The 15,059-nt window shown below is 51.4% G+C and overlaps 1 protein-coding gene across 1 annotated transcript in view; it reads right to left on the minus strand.

Moving 5' to 3' along the window:
• Nucleotides 1-12,130: 12,130 nt before the first annotated feature.
• The window catches only part of MAP6 (microtubule associated protein 6), a 76,723-nt gene continuing 73,794 nt past the window's right edge, over nt 12,131-15,059 (minus strand). Inside the window, exon 4 of the mRNA XM_015073895.3 lies at nt 12,131-13,263. Coding sequence (XP_014929381.3) covers nt 12,273-13,263 — 991 coding nt within the window. The 3' untranslated portion in view covers nt 12,131-12,272. The remainder of the gene's footprint in view (nt 13,264-15,059) is intronic.

Consider the following 15,059-nt stretch of genomic DNA (forward strand, 5'->3'; position numbering starts at 1 on the left):
CTGGCTTCCCTCTTCCACCAACTTTGCCCTGGGGGTTGTTGGTCCAGGGAGGGGAGCCCCTGCCTGGCTGGGCAACCCAGTTGGAGTCTTCCATGATGTGAATGGGGCTGCAGAAAGGCCAGCTGACTGACTCCTGTTAGTACCAAAACAGCATTTAGAATACCGCTGCCAGAGCTCCGGGTCTGTCCTGTGCAATGGACCCAGTAAATCAGATGTCTGCCCTCAGGGGCTTCATCTGAAAGTGGAAGCCTATAGTGACAAGCATGCTCACTCCTCACTGTGTTCCAGTCCCCTGGATCATTCTGTTCCAGACTTGCTGTACTCGTTCCCTGCCTCAGGGCCTTTGCACTAGCTCTTCTTTCTGCCTGACAAGCGGTTCTTTGTCAAGGGCACTTTTTTTTTTTTTTTGTCATCCGGAACTCAGCTTGAATGTCATTTGCTCCACAAGGCCTTCACTGATAACCCAATGTAAGTAGCAACTCCCCTGCCTCAGTGTCTATACTGTGTTTTCTCTTTTTACTGACTCCTTAATGCTGTGAAATTTTCCACCTATTGACACATTCACTGGCTGTCCCCACTATTAGAATGGAAGCCCCATGAAAGTAGGGGCCACATTTTGTTAATCACTGTATGTCCTCCACCTGGATTCAGCATCATCCCCACATAAGACACTGAAAATATATTTGCTGAGTTAGGAAGTGAAGCAGCTGTGCTAGAAGGGTAAAAGGGCTGTGGGAGTACAGAGGGGGAAGCTGTGACTGCCAAGGGAGATACAGAGGGCTCCCAGGAGGAGGTGACATGTGGGCTGCCTTGAAGGGTGAGTAGGTATTCTTTTTTTTTTTAATCAGAATAATAATTTAAATTATCAGCTGGTACTACCTTTGCGTTTTGCTTCTAACACCATGTTTGTGCAAAACACCATGTCAGTCTCTTGGTGTCCCGTGCTATGGACATGGATATAATTTTATCCAAATTATCCACATTTGGATATAATTTTATCCAAACCTCTTAGCAGCTTGGCTAAGTAGGAATTCTCTCTGTTTTAGTGGTGAGATCACCAAGGCCGAGGGAGGTTAAATAACCTGCCTGAGGCCCCACAGCACAGCCAGTGGGGCTGAGCTGGGAACTGCTTCTAGAACGTTGGCTAGTTCTCCCTCCATGCCACGTGGGAAGGGCCGGAGAGGAACTGGCCAGATTCTAATACTGAAGGTGCATAGCCTGCTCATAGTCTATACATGTCATCCCACATCTTCCCCATGACGGCCCAGTTAGGTGGGAAGTCCTCCTAATCATACTAGTGTGGCTCAGAGATGGGCAGAGCCTGCACAAGAACCCAGGCCTCCTGGACCCAAAGTTCAGCCTGCAATAGCCCCCTCAGCAGGTGGGAGTGCCCCACCAGAGGGGAGCTCACAGTGAAAGAAGCCAGGCCTGGGGGTGGGGGCCACCCAGATGACCCAAAGGGGGCCCTGAGGTCACCTGTGGCCATCTGGGCACATGTGGGAAGGGTGGTGAGAGGTCTGAGCTCCCTCCTCATCAAGAAAGGTGGAGTTGCTAATGTGGAAGGTGACAGGGCAGGAGGCAGAGGTAGTCAGGTCAAGGTTGGGTTGGGGGTCAGACACCAGGTCAGTGCCACCAATGGCCCATCCTGCCCTGTGTGGAGCTTTCCTGTTGCCTGGAGGCCATTGGAGGGCTGTCCTATTATTCCCACCATGCTGCTTGCTAAAGCTGCAGAGATGATGATGATGACTGCTGGATTGTGAGGGTCCTGGATGTAGTGCAAGTGCGGGAAGGTGGGGATGAACTCTCTACTGGGCACCGACTCGGGGCCTGGCACCGCTGTGTCTGATCTCATTTAATCCTCAGCATTTACCTGAGGGGTAGCTATTACTGTCCCATGTTACAGATGAGAGGGGGAGTGGCCGGCCCAAGGCCACCCAGCAGGTCAATGACGGGGTCCGGCCTATATGGGAATCCAAGCATCCTGGCTGTGGAGGAGAGAAGTGGACAGGCATGAGTGCCGCACTCTACAGTTCATAGTGGGTAGTCACCAGTGGGTTTCCATGTAATCTTAACCCCAGTCCCTGCAGCACGGAGCTTGTTACCCTGCATCCATGGAAGAGTACCCCAGCTGAGATCTTGAGAGCAGGCCCTGGTCTGCCTGTGTCCTGCCACACCCCATACCTAGCACAAGGCCTGGGACACAGGAGGTGCCTAATAAATGCTCACTCAAAGAAATTGTGCAGTGGGTGCTCTGGTGCTTAGCAGCAGAGACACTGGAGCCTGACAGACCTGACCTGACCTGTGGTCCTGCATCCCGGCTTTTCCCTGGCATGGTGACCCCAAGCTTCTGAGAAGATGAAGGCAGGAGCTGAGGCCCTGGGGCCTGGGTTCTGCAACTCGCATCATGTCACCTCCATCACATTCTGTTGGTCGAAGCAAGTCATGAGGTGTGCTGAGATTCCAGGGGCAAGGAATAGACTCCATCTCGCGATGGAAGGAGCAGCAAAATGGCGTGGGCATGTTTTCAATCCACCACCCGGGGTGTGGCTGGTTCTCTTCATGCCTCACTCCCATTGTTTCCAGTCCCAGAACTGGAGTTCTGTGCTTGCCTGACTCGGGGGCGCTAGTTCCGGAGTCAGATCTGGAAGGAGGAAGCATACACATCAAAAGAATCACAAGGTTTTGCTAATTTACATTAGCACAAAATCTGGAAAACATGCGAATGTTTACTGTGGGTGCTAGTCCACAGAGAGAGGAACATAATTGCATTGGTCTAAATTTGTTTGTTTATTTATGTATGCATGTGTGTGTTTATTTATTTGGTGGGAGGGGCAGAGAGAGAGGGAGAGCAAGAATCCCGAGCAGGCTCTGCACTGTCAGCACAGAGCCGGACCCAAGGCTCGAACCCACGAACCGTGATATGACCTGAGCCGAAATCCAGTTGGATGCCCAACCGACTGAACCACTCAGGCGCCCCCGAATTTATTTATAACACAGGATACATTGACCTGAGATCCTAGATTTAGTGTGCCACTTTGCGCAGTGAGGGGCGGTTTTCATTGTTGGCTTAGCTTTTGGGTTGACCGAACCTCGGATTCGATAGGGAACTATGAACTATGCCTCATTGATGTTGAAATGCCAGGACTTTCTTGCTTTAAAATAGGGGAAAGAACCCGGACACTAAGGAAGGGAGGAATATTGAGGTGGGTTTACCCTGCGTGACCCACTCACCTGCCCCCTAGCCAAGTTCCACCCTCCCCAACTTCCTTTTCTAGAACCTCCAGGAAACTCCCTTCACCAAGATATTGCGAACTCCATTAGTGACGGGAATGTCTTTGAAACAGGATGTACTACTCGTTCTCTGCAGGCTAGGGATGCCAGTGGAAGAGGCTGCTACAGAAATCGGCTCTATAATTTTAGTGGAAGTGCTGGGATCCCGGAGGAGCAGAGCACACACGGCAGCACTTGGCCTGGGACATCAGACATCAGGTGGTAATCAGAATGGTTTAACTTACATCTTTATCTTTATCTTTAGCAGAGGCTAATTGTTCAAAGACCAAATAGGACCAACAGGCAGCCTCTAAACCCTCCTTAATCTGTATGACAGAAACAGCAAAGCAATAAGCGAACAAAACCTTCCATGTTGGGCAATGGAAGCCCCCACTTGAGCCACTATGAAAGAGAACCTCAGTTCCCTCACCCAAAGCCCCTTGAATGGAAGAGAGGCCAGTACACTTCGGAGCAAACCCTTCAATAGCACCCCAGACGCATACTGCAAATCTTTCCTGGGCCATTTGCCAGAGAACTGTGCTCTGTGAAGGGAAAATACACAGACTTTTCAGGGATTAGCCGACCTTGAGTCTATTTAATGCTAATTTCCGAGGACACAGAGAACCACTGTGCAGAGGCTCCGGCGGATCAGGTGATAATTGGAGTTTTGACCTGAGTCCAGGCATGCTGCGCCCCAGGCATGAGACCCTGGACTCATCCTGAAATGATTTCCTCAGTTTCAGGGTGTATAGTTGAAATTTACAGGCGGAATTCACATGTAACTCTCCAGGCCTACGGGATGAGGGCCATTACAGTAGAAGGGGACAAGTGGAAGCCCTGGAACTTCACCTTCTTACCAGTCAATAAACCGGAAGAGTGGTTCAGCTCTGAAAGAATCACAGAAATTCGTGCCCTCCTCAAAGACCTGAAAGCTGCAGGGGTGGCTTCTACCGCGGGCCGCATAGCTCACCTCTCTGGCCTGTGCAGAAGGCACAGGTCTCTGAGAATGACAGGGAGTGATCACGGGCTTACTCGGATGAGGATGCCCCTTGCAGTCGCTATTCTAGGCGTGGCTTTTGTTGTGGGAGCAAATGTGCATGTTTTAAGCCACTTGATGTGAAACTATGTATCGGCAAGTAACTTCTTTCCTCTTCCTCTATGGAGAATGGCGGAAGTAGTGTGCTTTCTCTTGGCGGAGAGAGAGCAGTACAGACCGCTCTTGCAACTTCTCTTCTCGCAACTTCTCTTGAAGCCTGTGAAGTTGCTGGTTCTCTGCTACGAGTTAGTCCATGGGGATATTTTTTTTTTTTTTTACCTGACAGAAGCCTTTTTTTAATTTTTTATTTCTTAAAAGTGTACTTATTGCTTTTGAGAGAAGAGAGGGAGAGAGCACGAGCGGGGGGTGGGCAGAGAGAGGGAGAGAAAATCCCAAACAGGCTCCGTGCTGTCAGTGCAGAGCCCGATGCCGGGCTTGAACCTACGGGGTTTGAATCCGTGGGTGCTTAACCGACTAAGCCACCCAGGTACCCCAGAAGAATTTTTTTCTCTCTTTCTTTTTTAATTTAAATCCAAGTTAGTTAACGTATAGTGTAGTAATGATTTTAGGAGTAGAATTTAGTGATCCATTACTTACGGACAACACCCAGTGCTCTCCCCAGGTGCCCTCCCTAATGCCCGTCACCCATTTAGCCCATCCCCCCAGTATCCCTCCAGCAACCCTCAGTTTGTTCTCTGTATTTAAGAGTCTCTTACGGTTTGCCTCCCTCTCTGCTTTTATCTTACTTTAGCTTCCCTTCCCCTGTGTTCATCTGTTTTGTTTCTTAAATTCCACATATGAGTGAAATCGTACGATATCTCTCTATGACTGACTTATTTCGCTTAGCATAATACCCTCTAGTTCCATCCGCATTGTTGCAAATGGCAAGATTTCATTCTTTTTGATTGCCGAGTAATATTCCAATCAATGGATTTGATCATCCTCTCAAATTACAGGGCATCATACTTGTCCACTGCATCGAGGACAACGTGTTCCTAGGATTTGGAGAGTGGAAAGTAGCAAGTACTTTAGATGCATTGATAAGATACAAATATGCTGAGTGTGGGAGATAAATCCCATATGAACATAGAGGCCTGCCACCTGAGGAAGTTTCTGGGTGTTCAGTGGTCAGGATTGGTATTAGGATTCTCCAAAGAAACAAGAATTAATAGAAGATACAGATATGCATGATATAGATATACATGTATATAGATAGATATAGATATAAGGAGATTTGTTATAAGGAGTTGGCTCACACAGTTATGGAGATCTGCCCAAGACCTGGAGTTGGCAACCTGCAGATCTAGGAAAGTCAGTGATGTAGTTCCAGTCCAAGTTCGAAGGCCTGAGAAGAAAGCGAGCTGATGGTGTAAGTTCTAGTCGGGAGGCAGGAGAAGACCGATGCCCCAGCTCGAAGACAGGCAGAGAGCAAATTCTCCTTCACTCGGCCTTTTGTTCTGTTCAAGCCTTCGATGGATTAGATGAGGCCCACCCGCATCAGGGAGGCGATCTGCTTTGCTCAGTCCATGGATTCAATTGTTAACCTCATCCCTCACAGACACACCCAGAATCGTGTGTGACCAAGGATCCTGGCATCCTGTGGCCCCGTCGGCTGACACATATAATTAACCATCACATCCTGCCAAGTGAAAGAACTTGCTGTGCTCTTGTCCCCTTGGTAGCAGTAAGAAAGGACCCTTGTTGGGCTTCTGTGTATAGGGGAGGCAATCTACATCGCAGTTAGGTATGCTGCTCTGATGCATGTCCTGAGCAGCCTGTGAGGCTCTCCGCTTTGAGAGGAGCCCAGAGCAAGAGAAGGGTTCCAGGGGGTCCAGGCCGAAGGGCAGGCAGCTCTTCCCAAAGCACCGATGACCCCAAAGGGATTCAGGTGCCTGCAGTGGTTGAGGGTGACGTTTGAGCTCATGGCCAACCCTGAGAGAAGAACCACAATGGAGCATCTAGGATTTAGGAGCCAATCTGGGCACTCCTTGGTGGGCAATTTTCTTCCTTTTGAGGAAGAGCTCTTGGCTTGTTGCTGGGCCTTGCTGAGAATGGTCCCTGTGTGGGAGGCACCAGCAACTATAAAGTAATTAATGACTCTCACCCATAATCGTCTCGTTTCTCAGATTGGGGTATATATGCTCAGTGAGTGCTAACTGGGATGTCAGTGAGTCATGCATCAGGTGTGAAAACACTCCATTTCTCTCCTTTTTCTGCCCTCATTTTCTAGAATCAGGCTCCTGTCTCCTCTACTCCACAGATGCTGCACTTGTCAAGTTCACCGGTGACCTCTTTATGGCTAGTGCAATGGGGCTTTTAAACAATTATTTTGGGGGCACCTGGGTACCTGGCTCAGCCGGTTAAGCGTCCGACTCTTCATCTTGGCTCGGGTCACGATCTCATAGTTTGCGAGTTCGAGCCCCGCCTTGGGCTCTGTTCTGACAATGTGGAGCCTGCTTGGGATTCTTTGTCACCCTCTCTCTGCCCCCCCCCCCCCCCGCTCTCAGTCTCTCTCAAAAATAAAACAAACATTTAAAAAAATAAATAACTAGTTTGGAAATATGGAAAATTTCAAACACACATGGAAGCTGAGAAAATAGTGTAATGAACTCCCATCACAAAACTTCAACATGTATTGACTTTTTACCCATTGCCCCTGCACCCTCCCTTGTGAACTCACATATCTTCCCAGGGCTGGTGAGATCTAAATTTCAGTGAGGTCCCCATCTCTGCTTTCATTCCAGACCACTGTCCAAGGCAGAGACCACTATATCCAGAATTCTCCTAGACACCTGTCTGTGGCTGTCCCACAGGTGTCTCCCACTCGACACGTACCAAACTGAGTTCCTCCTCCTGCCCAAACCCGCTGTTTCCTGGATTCCTATACATCCGCTCAACACGTAGTCCTTAAGTTATCTATTGGGCGTGCAAGAAAAAATGGTGGATTTGCAATAAGCAAAGACATCACTGCTCTACTAAAAACAAGAAAAAAGGGACGATAACAAGGGTTGACAAGAATGGGGAGAAATTGGAAGCCTCATACATTGCTGGTGGGAGTGTAAGATGCCCTCCAAGAGTCAGGTCTAAGCCCACTGAGGATTTAAAGTGACCGGCTTTCAGAGGAGAGGGGAATAAAGCATAGGAGTTTTGATGGATGAGAAGGTAGAGTGGCCTGACTTGGGAAATGGCGGGGGGGGCGGGGGGGGTTGTGTAGAAAGGTCAGGGAACTGGGGAGCTGGATTGTGGGGCCTCTGAGGGATGGGTTACAGGGGTGCCTGGAGAAATGGCATAAACACCACCCAACCTGCGCAGACTTTGGGAGCTCCCCACTAAGCATGGTGTAGGGGCCCTGGGGCCACCAAGTGCCCCCCTGGCTTGGGCTCCGGGAAGCTGTCGTGGTGATTTGTGTGTCTTCTTCTCAGGATGGCCTGAGCCTCGTGGAACTGTGACTAGCCCCAGGGACAGGGGGAGGCTCCTGGTAAATGACCAACATTAGAGTTCCTGCCAACCCTGGCAGTGAGTGGAGGGGACTCCGACTAGATTTCATGTGATTTATCAAAATAAAGAAATGCACATTTCTCATGCCCTGAGCGTCATGATGTAATATGGGATTACAAATTGGGATACGTGTGAGGTAAAAAGGGGATGGCCATAGAGAAAGAGGGCAGATTCCCTATTTATTTAGCAGGTCGAGTGGACAGGTCTTAATGGTGGATTGGAAATGGAAGGTTGGAAATTGGTGCAAAAAACCCCGAAGATTTCCACATTTCTGACTGAGACGTGGGTCTATTGGGGTCCATTCCCCATCCCCTTCCTCTAGATGACCAGTTCTGGCCGTGATAAAGACTACCGATGGTACAGCCTCAGCAACCTGGTCCGTGTAGCCTACAACCCATCTGCCAGTCACCCCCTTCCTGCTCCTGCCTGGGGGATGGTGTGGCACAAAGCAGGTATTAAAGAGGGGATTCACTTCCCGGTAGGAGTAAAATCCTGGCCTGTCCCAGGATTAGCCATGTGGGGCTCCAGAAAGGCCTCGGCCCACTCCCTAGAGGGTATCCAAGACTGGCCAGGGCGGGGTCTGTGCTCACTGGCCTCAAGGTCCCCGAGGGTCCCTCCTCCCATCCGCGCCCCAGCATGTCCCGCCCGCTGGCCAGGCTGCAGGGGACACGTGGAAGGCAGCGAGCTGGGGCCAGGGCTCAGTGATTCTCATCCCAGGGCAGGGTGGGATCCTGGCTGGTAGGTTCCCAGCTGGGCTGGGGGATCCTTCGGCTGAGTTTGGGCATCCTCGGGCCTGAGTCTCGGATCCATCCGGGCTCAGACGCAGGCCGCCCTGGGTTTGGCCCTGGACCGGAACCAGAGACTCCCCTTGCAGAGAGCACCCAACCATCCCTATCCCTCCTGGCCCCCTCAGCCAGGCCCTTGGGGGCCGTGGTGTCAGTGCCGGCAGAGTGGCAGGCAGCGGGGTCCTTCGTCTGGATTGGAGGTGCAGCAGCAGGAGGGAGAAGGGGGGCTGGAGGTGCTGGGGGAGGGCGGGGAGGGGAAATGGCTGCAGCTGGGAAGGACCAGGCCTGGAATGAAGTCTGCTTCTAAGAAGGGCCGCGAGAGTCCAGTTCATTTCCCGCCTCTCCCCGCCTCAGCCCTGGATGGGAGGCCTTGGCCATCACCTCCCTCACTGGGCCCTCTTCCCATGCAGAGCTGGAGGTGCCCTGGGCTGGAGGGTTTCTGCCTCAGGATCTCCAGTCAGAGGGGTTTGCAAGGGAGGAAACTGAGGTGGCTGGTGCTGGGCTGGGGCCCAGGTCCACCAGCTCGAAAGCCGAAGCTGCCAGACCCGGCAGCTGCTGCTGTGTCCCCATCTGCACTATCTCTCGGCCTTTGACACTGGGCGTCACGGGCCTGGCACCAAAGGCCCCTGGGGTCTTCTTACAGCTTTGGGCCAGCCTTCTCAGCGTCCTCTGTGCACCTCTCATCCTCCCTTTTGAAAGTCTCCAGAGCTTTGAACTGGGCCCCCTTCTCTTCCATTGTGACACTATCACTGGGAGAGCTCAGCCTCCCCCCATGTGGGGCTCACTCTCAGGCAGCTGTTCCTTCAGAGATGGAGCCCTGGTAGCCAGGGGCCTCCTGGACATCTGCTCCTGGATATTCTGCGCCTCAGAGATGGTGCTGTCATTGGCCTGGCCCCGAGTGGAGTGAGGAGGTAGGCTTGGGGCCAAAAAACTGACTCTTCGGAAGTCATCAGCACTTCCTGTGATGGTTTCTAACAACCAAGCTGAGCTACCTTAAAAGGAGCCGTTTAAAAACTGTTGTATGGGGGGCACCTGGGTGGCTCAGCCGGTTGAGCATCCGACCTCGGCCGAGGTCATGATCTCGAAGTTCTTGGGTTTGAGCCCTTGTCGGGCTCTGGGCTGACAGCTCGGAGCCCGGAGCCTGCTTCGGATTCTGTGTCTCCCTCTCTCTCTGCCCCTCCCCTGCTCATGCTCTGTCTCTCTCTCTCTCTCTCTCTCAAAAATAAATAAATATTAAAAAAAAAACTGTTGTATGTAAGTGATGAATCACGGGAATCTATTCCCAAAGCCAAGAGCACACTGTATACACGGTATGTTAGCTAACTTGACAATAAATTATATTTAAAAAATAATGAAAAATAAAATAATAATAATAAAAAAAAGAGATCTTCAAGGGACACCTGGGTGACTCAGTAGGTAAAGCATCTGACTGTTGATTTCAGCTCAAGTCATGATCTCACAGTTCATGGCTTGGAGCCACATATCGGGTTCTGCACTGACTGGGGCTTGCTTGGGATTCTTTCTCCCTCTCTCTGTCCCTCCCCTGCTCACAATCTCTCTCTCTCTCAAAATAAATAAATAAACTTTAAAAAACTGTTAAAAAAAGAGAACTTTAAAAGGGGTTATGTGTCCATAATGGGTCTTAAAGGCCCTAAAGGGGTTCGAGTGCTCCTTAGCTTTGGTGGGGGCAATGGGCGGAGCTCCCCTGATGCCCCCAGGATCCTGAGGACTCTGAGCCTATTGTGGCCATTACAGGGGGGCTGTCTTCACAGGAATCATCTCTGACCAAGGTGGAGCTTCAGCCCTGCTGGCAGTCCCCCAGCATTCTTCCCCCCCACCCCCCCCGCCCTCCCTCAGGCCCTCAGGCTCAGAGAACTGGTCACCTCAGCCTGGTCCCCGTCTTCTGCCCCAGAGACCTGCCACACACCTTGGTCAAGCTCTCATGCAAATACGGCTCCTTTCATTCAAGGACTTCCAGAAGGGGCTTACCCCAGCCTTGTACCCACACCCTTCATAGCCCCTGCCCAAGCTGTCTGTACTCCATGGCCACTTTCTCCGAGAAGCCTTCCTGGCTGCCCCCACCAAGGATTCTCTCTTCATTGTCCTCTCAAAGCCACCCCTTCAGTTCTCCCGGGGCCTCATCCCACACCACGTTTTATTGCCGCAAGACTGAGGCTTCTTTGCCAATGTGACTTCAACGCCCAGCAATGAGCGAGATAAAGTGGGTGCTAAGGAAAACAGACTTGAAAATGTACAAGGGTCCTCAGGCATTGTTTTAGAAGTCTTGGCCGAGCTGTCCTGGAGACTGAATGGGGATCAGCAGATGTTAGGTTCTACCCTCATGAGTGTCCTGGGACTCTTCTGATTAGAGGCCTGGTCTGCTCAAGAAGCATGTCCTCTGGATGAGCTTTAGGCCTGAGCCCTTGATGAAAAACAGTCACCCAGAATTACCTTGGACCCGCTGGGTTCCTGTCCTTCTCTCCTCTTTGGGCTTTAACTCTGACCAATATGGGGCTCAGCCTGCTGTGGTTTGGTACCTGTTCCTAGGCGTTCATGGGACCCAACCTGTGAGGTAATAGGAAATAAACGCATTGGTCTCCCTCCCCGGTTCCTGGCACAGAGCTCCTAAAACTCTTGGAATTCCCTAGATGATAGGACTGTCCTTTGTTTTAATGAGGCAGCTCTTGGTAGTCTCCTGGATAGCTTCCAGTTGGGTGCTGGTCGCCAGAAAGACTAAGCTATGATTAGAAGCTCAAACTTTAAGTCCTACCCCTATCTTCTGGGAATGGGAGAGGGGCTGGATATTGAGTTAATAATTGACCATGCCTAAGAGCTTCTGGGTTGCTGGAGGTACTGAGAGGGTGGTGAGCCTGGTGACGGCATGGAAACTTCACGCCTCTTCCCCCTTCTCTTCCATCTCTTCCATCTGGATGTTCATCTATAGCCTTTATTCTTTAATGATAAACCGGTAAACGGAAGTAAGTGTTGCCCTGAGTTCTGTGAGACATTCTAGCAAATTTTTGAACCCCAGTAGGGGGTTGTGGAGATCCCAATTGATATCCTGCAGTCAGAAGTATAAATTACAGCCTGGGATTTCAAGTGGCATCTGCAATGGGGGCCTGGGGGCAATCGTGTGGGGCTGAGTCCTTAAAACCTGTGGGGTCTGACGCTATCCCCAGGTGGATACTGTCAGAATTGAGTCGCATCGCAGGACACCCAGCTGGTGTCGGCTAATTGCTTTACGTATGGTGTCAGAAGTGAGGCGCCGTGGGAGTGAGAGTGGAGGAGAGACACAGGATTGTTCTGCCCCACATCCTCATCATGGGATCCTGCCCTCCATCTCCTAACAACTCCCACCCCCTCCCATCTTACACTATCTACTCTCAGAGCTGGGGGTTTCTCAGACTCATGTGCCCCAGATGGATACGTGCAGAGTCCCGCGTGCCCTCTTGTAAATGTGCATGGCACGCACGTGCGTGCATGCACGCACGCACACACACACACGCACACGCACACACTCAAGTAGAGCCAGAGACACTACTGCGCCACAGGGACCAGCTTTATTAGATCCCAGCAAGACTATACAGTGCGTGTTTCATGCAGATTAAATATGTGTCTTCGCTGCCCCTGGGAGGGAGCACTTCCACCGCCAGATCCTTCCTTGGCGTGTCGAGGGGTGAGTATCAAGGGGAACTCTCAACATACTCCGCGTGGGGAACAGTTGGGATCATGACTGGGGGTGGAGGTGAGACAGTGGGCAGCTGAGGGCCCTTGGGACCTTGAGTCTTCAGAGGTTCAGGGACCACAGGACCTTGGTCCTTTGCTGGTGGTGACACCAGAAGGTCTTGATCTTTCAGAGGCACTGGGATTATGGGAACTTGATTCTTCACAGGCTCAGGGACCACGGGATCTTGATTCTTTGGAGGCTCTGGGACCATGGGACCTTGATCCTTGACTAGTGCTGGGACCACAGGACCTTGATTCTTTACATGTGCCTCAACCACAGAATCGTGATCCTTCAGAATCTCTGGGGCCACTCCACCTTGATCCTTGGCTGGCTCCAGAACCACTAAACCTTGATTCTTTACAGGCTCAGAGAGCACAGGACTTTCATTCTTTATAGGTGCTATGACCGTGGCACTTTGATCCTTCAGATGCTCTGGAACCATAGGACCTTGATCTTTGCCAGGTGCTGAGACCATGGGACCTTGATCCACAGGCTCAGGGACCACGGGGCTTTGATCTTTGACAGGCGCTGGGACCATGGGCCCTTGATCCTTTGGAGGCTCTGGTACCATGGCACCTTGATCCTTAACTATTTCTGGAGCCACAGGACTTTGATTCTTTGGAGGCACCGGGACCAAGGAACCTTGTTCCTTTACTGGTGCTGTGATCACAGACCCTTCATTCTTTAAAGGCTCAGGGGCCACGTGATCTTGATCCTTAACTGGAGCGGGGCTCACAGGACCTAGATCTTTCAGAGGCCCCGAGACCACAGGAGCTTGACCCTTCAGAGGCTCTGGGACCATAGGGCCTTGATCTTTTGGACGATCTTGGATCACAGGACCTTGATCTTTCAGAGGCCCTGGGCCCATAGGACTTTGATCCTTGTCTGGCTCTGTGGCTACAGGACCTCGATTCTTACGTGAATCACTGGTGAGTTCAACCTGGCTCCTGCAGAGGAGAGAGAGGTAGTCACTGTGAGGGCCAACGCTCAGGCCAAGGATTGGGCAGAGCACAGATTGCCTGATAAGTCTCGGCCTAGAGGAGCCTGGGAAGGGAACTCTTCCTGGAGAGCCAAGAGGAGAATCTGATGTCCATGTTCTTAGTACAGAACGTGGAGTGGGGGGAGGGGCAGGCTCAGGAATCAGTCATTCAATGTGCTTGCCAATTGATTATAACCTGCGCGTGGCACAGCGGGGGGCACCCAGCTGACGAGGGCAGTACAGCAGAGGGCTCAGAGTCCTCCTGTGGCTGTGGGCATCCCAGCAGCCTGTCCACCCCACACTCCACCCAGGTCGCTCTCCCTTCCTCCATGATAGCTGGGCCCTCCTGCGAGCCCGTCTTAGCCATCCACTCAGATGACCCTAGAGGCCAGTAGGCTTTCCCTCTTCTCAGGGCCTTTGCTACCCCCCGCCCCCAAATCCTTTGTTAAGGACTGGCTGTGGAGAGGGATAATACAAAGGGCAGGATAGGGGTGCCTGGGTGGCTCAGTGTTAAGCATCCAACTTCCGGCTCAGGTCATGATGTCACGATTTACGAGTTCGAGCCCCGCGTCGGGCTCTGTGTTGACAGCTCGGAGCCTGGAGCCTGCTTAGGATTCTGTGTCTCCCTCTCTCTCTGCCCCTCCCCTCCTCAAACATAAATAAACATTTTATATATATATATATATATATATATACACACACAAAAGAAAGAGGGCAGGAGAATGTCCCTCTAACACCTCTTCCTACTAAGGGGAAAGTATTTTCTCATTAACATAGTTTAGAATAGCCTACGCAAGGTGATAATAAAAAGCAGAGTGGCTTTTAATTGGTTTTCTAACTGCATTTAAATTCTCTACAGGCGATGCACCACATTGTTGCCTGAGCCACTGCCATTGCCCCCACCTTTGGAGGCAGGGACTCTCCATTCAGGCAGTGAATGGCCCTGCTCCCCCCGCTCTATCCCCACTTCTGGCTCCCTCTACTGACCCTGGGCCCTTGCCCTCACTTACTCCAAGGCTCTGGGGCTGATTCCCCTGCAGCCGAATCCAACCTTCTCACCAGGCCTCACTGTGGACACCCTCCTCATCCCTTGGCCCATCCACATCGCGGAGAGCCAGGTGACATCACTGACACATTCAGGACCACACGCAGAGGCCACCCGTCTAGTTTAGAACACACACTCCTTCCTTGCAGGCCAGGCTGATATTTGGCACTCAGCCAGTGTCCCAAACCCTGGCACACCTACGGCACATTCCAGTTTCCAAATCACTCCTTCTCATAGCTTGTTTCGGCAACGCGACGACCCCGTGAAGCATGCGGGGAGGACTGTATTACCCTTACTTGTCAGAGGAAGAAACTGAAGTCTGGAGGGAGCACGTGATTTGGAAAGTGAGGGACCTCCATGGACTCTAGAGTCTGGGTGTTTCCGCTCCTGGAGCCTGTCCTCTGTCCGTGGTAGTGCCGGGCACAGAGGCTGCTCAGTACAGGGGAGCTATTATTACTCTTTTACGCTCTGTGGCCAGTCAAGTCTTTAAGCTTAAAACCTCTTCAGCATTTTAACAGTTCCCATCAGCTTTTAGGACTATGTCTTACCTGCTTATTAAAGCTGGTTTAGTAGGACCCCTACTTGCTACCACTTCCCTAGTTTCTGATGGTTTTGTCTCTCTGGGCCTCAAGTTTGTCATCTATTTCATTGGATATAATGATATTTACTCAGGAGTTTATGATTAGAGATCATGTACGTCGAGCACCTTGTACCACGAC

This window comes from Acinonyx jubatus, chromosome D1 (assembly GCF_027475565.1).
Source record: "Acinonyx jubatus isolate Ajub_Pintada_27869175 chromosome D1, VMU_Ajub_asm_v1.0, whole genome shotgun sequence".
Lineage (NCBI taxonomy): Eukaryota > Metazoa > Chordata > Mammalia > Carnivora > Felidae > Acinonyx > Acinonyx jubatus.